General features: G+C 38.7%; 1 protein-coding gene across 2 annotated transcripts in view; it reads right to left on the bottom strand.

Annotated features, from left to right (window-relative positions):
- The window catches only part of LOC135108521 (26S proteasome non-ATPase regulatory subunit 9-like), a 15,211-nt gene extending 10,987 nt beyond the window's left edge, over nt 1-4,224 (bottom strand). The window contains exons 1-3 of one of the 2 annotated variants that reach the window (XM_064019624.1): nt 3,871-4,224; nt 2,537-2,636; nt 1,778-1,959 (exon numbers count right to left, since the gene is read on the bottom strand). In XM_064019624.1, coding sequence (XP_063875694.1) covers nt 1,778-1,959; nt 2,537-2,636; nt 3,871-3,963 — 375 coding nt within the window. In that variant the 5' untranslated portion in view covers nt 3,964-4,224. Of the gene's footprint in view, nt 1-1,777; nt 1,960-2,536; nt 2,637-3,285 lie in introns of both variants that reach the window. The other variant, XM_064019625.1, reaches the window with a different exon arrangement.
- Between the last annotated feature and the right edge of the window lie 2,572 nt (nt 4,225-6,796).

The following is a 6,796-nucleotide window of genomic DNA, read 5'->3' as shown; positions in this document are numbered from 1 at the left end:
CTCAGGATCACTCCTGAGTGCCAAAATCTATTTGTTTACATCGAGGCTGCTCAATGGGATCACATTTACCTTATTTCAAAGATTGAATTACTGTCTTACACTCTGTCTCTCTCCTCTAAACATATAAAATCGAGGTAGATATTTATAGAAACAATAAATTATTAATGAACAGCAGCTTTTGCTGTCTTTTAATATTTGAAATCAAGTAACCAAATTATGGTACCACAACTGAAGCAATAATAAGTTCAAAAACTGATATGTTCGAAAAGAGAGGCATTTGGTAACCGAGGTTCCACTATATATTATAGTTTAAATCACTTGATATTTTACTCTCAATATAATAACACTTCAATAATTTTTAACACAGTATATCTAATTTTTATTTAAATACTTTTTTTACTCTCAATATAACTTTTAAATAATTTCTAATACAGTTTATTTAACTTTGATTTAAATCCTGATTTTTTACCCTCAATGTAAAACATAAATGATTTTTAATACGATACATTTAATTTTGATTTAAATCATGATTTTTTACTCTGATTTAAATTGATTTAAATAACTTGATTTAAATAATTTGAATTAAATCAAACCAACCCTGTTAAGTAGTATGAACTAAGACAAATTATAGACATAATGGCAGTCTTGCTCATACATTTCCCAACCCTGGGGTTAGTAATTACTCTAGCACCACACTGCTTTAAATGTAAAAAACGTATGTTGGCATATAGGGCAGCACAGTGCAGGTGCAGACCTGTGTTGGCTTGCACCATGCAGTCAGTGGGATGCAGTTTCCTTCACATATGCAACACAGTCACTCTCCCTGTCAGTTCTCACAATATCATCCACCAAAGAACTTAATGAGGCTGTCCACCATCAAAGAGTGCTATGTGACACTAGTCATTCTGAGTGCAAGAAAGGAGCTTACAATGACAAGATATGGGATGACATTCTTCTTTTCCATGTATCCACTCCTCCATGCAGTCCTTTCCTTTATAAATGACCTATAATAACATTACTTTCTCAAACTCATTATCTGAGTCAGACTCTGAACTAAGGTTTTCTAAGTAATCCTTTGCGACAACCATGATCACATTACCGCACAGGACAACAGACTGTTTCTCAATGTATGCACCACACCTATGTTGCAATGTGTTTTCCTGCTGGCCTTGTCTGGTGTCTGCCCTGCATCTCAGTGTGCACCTGGCCTTATGGTAAAAATCAAATATGGCTCACAAACTAGGCAGCATCACTTTAAGTGTGAGGGTGAGTCTGTTAGATAATACAATTAATGTGACTTGTATTATCATGTCCTCCATGCTCTAGTCAGCTATTGGTCTTAGCCAGTCACCTGAAAGAGGAGGCTTCAGTTATGAATCAAACTATTGTAATTACTGCTGTGATCTTATCAGCTCCATGCTGAAGCCTTCCTTCCAAATAGCCAATTCTGAGTAAATGTGCCTCTCACAACTAACAGGTAACCAGCTTACAGCTCCTGAATAAGTGACAGGAAATAGAAACAAGAAAGATAATGAAAGTAAAGGGTGTAAGACATGGGTAATTTGTAATTTATGAATGAGTCACAACCAGTAAAACTGTCAAGAAATAAAAATTCATAAATCACCATTAACAGTCAATTTTTTTAACATTTGATTTATTTTTCAATATTTCTTTGAGGTAGTTTTTAAGTTAGGTTAAAGAACAAAATAATTAAATTTGTAAATCAGAAGATTCACACAGCTTTCATGAAATGAAAATAAAAAAAACCTAAACTCACGGCCATGTTAGCAGGAGATCCAGGCATGACATGATCCACCTTGGTAAAAGGCTCAAAATTCTGTGGAGGTGGGGGAGCATTGGTGCCATTGGGATCAAGGTTGGAAGAGGCAGAAGGATTCAGCATCACAGCCAGGCCTTCCTCAATGCGCCGCAGGAGGGCTGTGTGGTCATTCTGGAGACCTGTGGAATGGTGTCTTAATTTACTTATAGGACACAGCTACCAATAGGTAAATACACAGTTGTTATGTGTAGTTATAGGAACAAAGTAACTGTGAAGAGTTTGGAAGGGAGTCCCTGTGATTTTTCTACCTGGATGTAGATCTCTAAGTTACAAATTCACACTATTGTTATCTCTGCCATACTGAAGTTATACAGAATATTGTTTGCTTAAATTACTGTATTTCTAATTTCTTAAGTTAAATAAGAGGAATGCAGCTGGTGTGGAATATTCTTAACTTAAAATTAATGGACTTTTCATTTCTGGAATTAACAAAAAAATATATAGTTGAGATAGATGTAATCATGGACACCTAGGCACACTAGATCTTTAATGGCAGGAAGCCTCACATTCCATATTTTAGCTGTGGTCAGGCAATGATAGGGAAGGGCAAGGGCAAAGGTAATATGTGCCAATATAATCTATGGTTAGTGTCAAGGTCAAGTCTTTGTGTCTAGCATGCAGGCTGTACTCATACTGGAAGAAGAGGAGGCTAACAGTGACATGACACAGGGAGGTGGAAGCAATCACATTACTCACACTTAATCTGGTGGCGTGCGTGACGGACCTGATAGACGTCGATGTCTGACCGTGGGTAGCCCTCTGAGTCAATAAGAGGCTCACTCAACCCAACATTGTTCTGAAAATGAAATGATGCACTGCACTTCTTAGTGCCACTGGCTATGTCCTTTTTTCTGTATTTTTTTTTTTGGCAGGGAGCACTAGCTGCCTCCTTCATGCAATGAAAATATTTTGAGGACAGAATTTTCACTACCAATATATACTCAATGGAAAAAGCACCACTTTCCTGTAAGCCACCAAAGAAGAAATATGTACTTACATCAAGATGTCTATTATATCCAGCAATTACTTTTCAGAGGTAGATGTTAAAACAAGTAAATATATGCACTGCCTCACCAGAAGTACTCTGTGTCTACATGTGTTGTGTCTCAAAGACTACAATGAATCAGTCTTTAGATCATGTGTCACATTCATAGAGACTAAACAGGATCAAGTCATTGTATATTCATTCTCTCTCACTCATACATACTAGATAGCATCAATCTGCAGATGCTGTCACTCATACAGACTACATTTCAGCCTGTTTTGAATTAATCTGTTAGTTTTTCTGGCAAATTGTTAGTTTTTATTTTTTATCTCATGACCCCCTCCCCTCAGAAAATAATGATTTGCCATATAAATGAAAAAAATTAATTAAAAACAAACAAAAAAACTACCAGAAAAAAAATATTTTTGTCCAAATCAAGTAATGCAGCAGTAACACTCACTTGCATTATTATCCCTGTGAGGACTGGCCACTGTTTGCTTGTGGCCCACCAGCCAGCAGTCACATACCACCACCTAACCTAACAAAACTAACTTAAACTAATCTAACCTAACTAAACTAACCTAAGCTAACCAAACTAACCTATGTAAGCTAACCTAACAAAACAAACTTAAATTAACCTAATGAGACTAATCTAATCTAACTAACAAGGCTAAATGGATATGAAGTACGTCCGAGCATTGTCACGGGAGCAAGTGAGCTTTTTCCCCCCAAAAAACAGATAAATCTTAAAAAATTGCTGTCACTATTATAAATAATTTGTGGTAGATATATATGGGGATTCAAATTGCTCAGAATAAGAAGCTCTATCTGATGAGAATGGTAAAAAAAAGCCATGTTGAGACTGTGGAAGACTGAAATAATATTATGCATTGTATCAGTCTGTAGTAGTATCTCACTCATAAACCACATTGTATCTATCTAGTGTGTCACTCATACATGCTATACTTTATCAGTCTAAATGGGTAACCCTCACTCAGAGTAGACAGACTTGTTACACTGCATCAGTCTCTGTACGTTGTCTCACCGATTTGAGCACTTCCCACTGCTCCTTGAGGGTCTGCTCCACTTTTTCCTTCTCATGCATGAGGCCCATCATACTCTCCCTCGTGAAAATCATCTTGACGTGATCCCAGCAGATGAATCTGGAGAACAGTGCCACCTGACACTAAGCGTTGTTCGCTTAGATCCTTGGGTAATGAGTGGACAAGAACTGGTGGTGGTGGTGATGACAAGTAGCAACGCAATAACCTGTGACAGGGAGAATGTAAACAAACATTGACATGGTGGCTGATGTTACTGTTAATACTATTGTTATTGTATGAATTGAAAAAAAAAAATCTTTGCTTCTCCAGATTGTCTACCAGGTGATAAAAAAAAAAAAAATCCTTATTTTGGATTCGTATCATGTAAATGTGAAAAGCGTTCGTAGCGCTTTTCAAAGAGCGCAGCGCCACGAAAACATTTTCGATTTCTCCACAGAATACAATTGCACCGTTGCCGGACACTTATTAGACGTTGCCGAGAATAAAACTAGCTATCTCACTTTCGTTACCCTGGGTGTCTTACTGTGAAAGGGAAAGGGAGGGGGGGGGGAGTGCCTGTTGAACTTGGGGGACTGAAAAATTGATTTATCCGAAATATTTTCATATTGCTATCCATGTGGTCACATCGGTATTATTTAACAAGTTTGCCCGTGGAACAGCTTCTCTCACCAGGTAGAGCCTTTTATTCTGAACATTTTCAACCATATACATATATATATATATATATATATATATATATATATATATATATATATATATATATATATATATATATATATATATATATATATATATATACTTCGGAAATTTATCATAACGCCGCTAACCACCAAAAATAATTAGGAAACTGCCAAGTGCTGCTGCGGCTCTATTTCACATTTACGAGTTTAGTTGGGTTAGATTTAGTTAGGTTTAGTTAGGTTAGAATGCTAGCAGCAAGAGCAAGAACATGGCGGCCATCACATCTTGATACGGGCAAGAAAATAAAACTTTACCGCTCTATCTTCAGTGAAACAGCAAAACATCGAAACTCATGAGTGGAGCGAAGGAAGAAATGGAGGTCATGCACAGTTGCATAGTTGACAGGCAATAGATAGGGAAATGAGATAAATGAAAGAGGATAAAGTGGGAGAAAAAAATAAAGGAGCGTATTACATAGAAAGGTGGCGGGCTGACCGGCTTGCTATTGTTATAGTGGTTTGTTTTGCGTTTTAAGTGATTATGGAAGATTTGCTAACATTTTTTTGATGTTAGTACTACTAGAACAAATAAACAGATACTATAAATGAATAATAAACCCAGTAGCGCAAACTAGAAGAATATGTAATTCAGATGCAGGGGCATCTTAAAAGAAATGTTGTTTTCCTCCTTGCTCAGAAGCAAGTATATCAACTATGTAGTCTAGATTCTTGCCAACACACAAATTTGTATAATGACGTTCCATGTTCAGTATGGTCAGACTACTCAAACGTGATTGACCCATTGTGCTCCGCATATGTTCTTTAAGCACCTGTGTGCACTGAAACTGCGCTTTGCTGAACAAGTTGCAGGGATGATTGCCAGGATGGTGGCGGTCTTGTTGAACACTGGCAGCACGCGATGAAGACAGTTCTTGTAGAGAGTTCCCACAACACTGGCTGCTGTTGACAGTGTGTCAGACTAATGTGTGTGATCTTACTTAATGAAGAATTGCTGAAAATTGCTTTTTCTGCTTTGAGGAAATCTTGATCAATACCGTAGTGTGTTGCCAGACGCTCATAATGCTCATTGAGCCTTCTGGAGAATCAGGCATGAGAATGACATGGCCGAGTGCAGAGAACACAGCTTGATCGTTTTCATCAAATCGTGATTCAATTTTAATAACAACTTTGCTTAGATTAGTGTAGTATGTTGATACTGTGGACGCTCCTTCAGCCTCCAGGCGCCTTCAGATACTGACTTACCACTGCAGCAGCCCAGGGCGGTTAGTACACACAACAGGGATCCACAGCTGCTGTCATTGTCGAGTTCGTTTAGCTAGTGGAAGCGAGGCACGCACACATGACACCTGTCTGGACTCAACAGATTACTGAGAGAGGGAAGGACAATAAAACACTGTCTCACTGGCACTCCTGTCTTTATTGCTTAGACAGAGCAGCACTACAGGGTATGAGGCACACTAACATGCTACAGTGCTACAGTACAAGTAAGGATTGCATCACCGGGCCTCAATCAGCAAAGTGTCTATATCGCTGGTTAGTGCGATCCACATCTCAATACAGCAGTACTGCACAGCATACTACAGGGTCACAGCTGGCCAACAGCGTTGCACAGCTTTCTCCTCCAGTGGTCCACGCTGTAACAGACCATGCAGGTGTCACACACACACACACACACACACACACACCTCAGTGTCAGATACTCACTGTCTCAGACTGCCAGGGCACACAATCCTCACAGCATTCTCCAGGACACAGAGTTGTGTGGTGGTAGTGGCGGGTGACTAGCGTCATAGTGTAACACAAGGGAAGCGTATTGCAGAATGTTGGCACAGGTGTTGCGTAGGCGGAAAACGGGCTCTCTCTCTGTTACCACTGCGCGGTTGAAAGAACGCTGAATGGGTGAAAGAAGTTGTTATTGAGCAAGTGTATGTTAAATAACATGATCTGTGTTATGAGAGTTAAAGTGAACAAGTTTATGAAGCATGGGTAACACTAAGGAAACTAAGTTAATTAGAGTAGAGATTAAGGAAACTGAGTTCATTATAGTAGTTAATTGCAGTAGTGAAGATGTGTGAGAGGAACTAGCTATGGAGAGCTTAGCTGCAGAGGTAGTGAGGGCGTGTTTATGTGGTAAAGTTGATGACATGGCACATAGGGTAGATAAGACACAGAGGAATCTCCGTAGAGGAATGAATCACCCAGGAAC

Source organism: Scylla paramamosain, chromosome 17 (assembly GCF_035594125.1).
Source record: "Scylla paramamosain isolate STU-SP2022 chromosome 17, ASM3559412v1, whole genome shotgun sequence".
NCBI lineage: Eukaryota > Metazoa > Arthropoda > Malacostraca > Decapoda > Portunidae > Scylla > Scylla paramamosain.
This window is presented reverse-complemented; position numbering and strand designations above follow the sequence as displayed.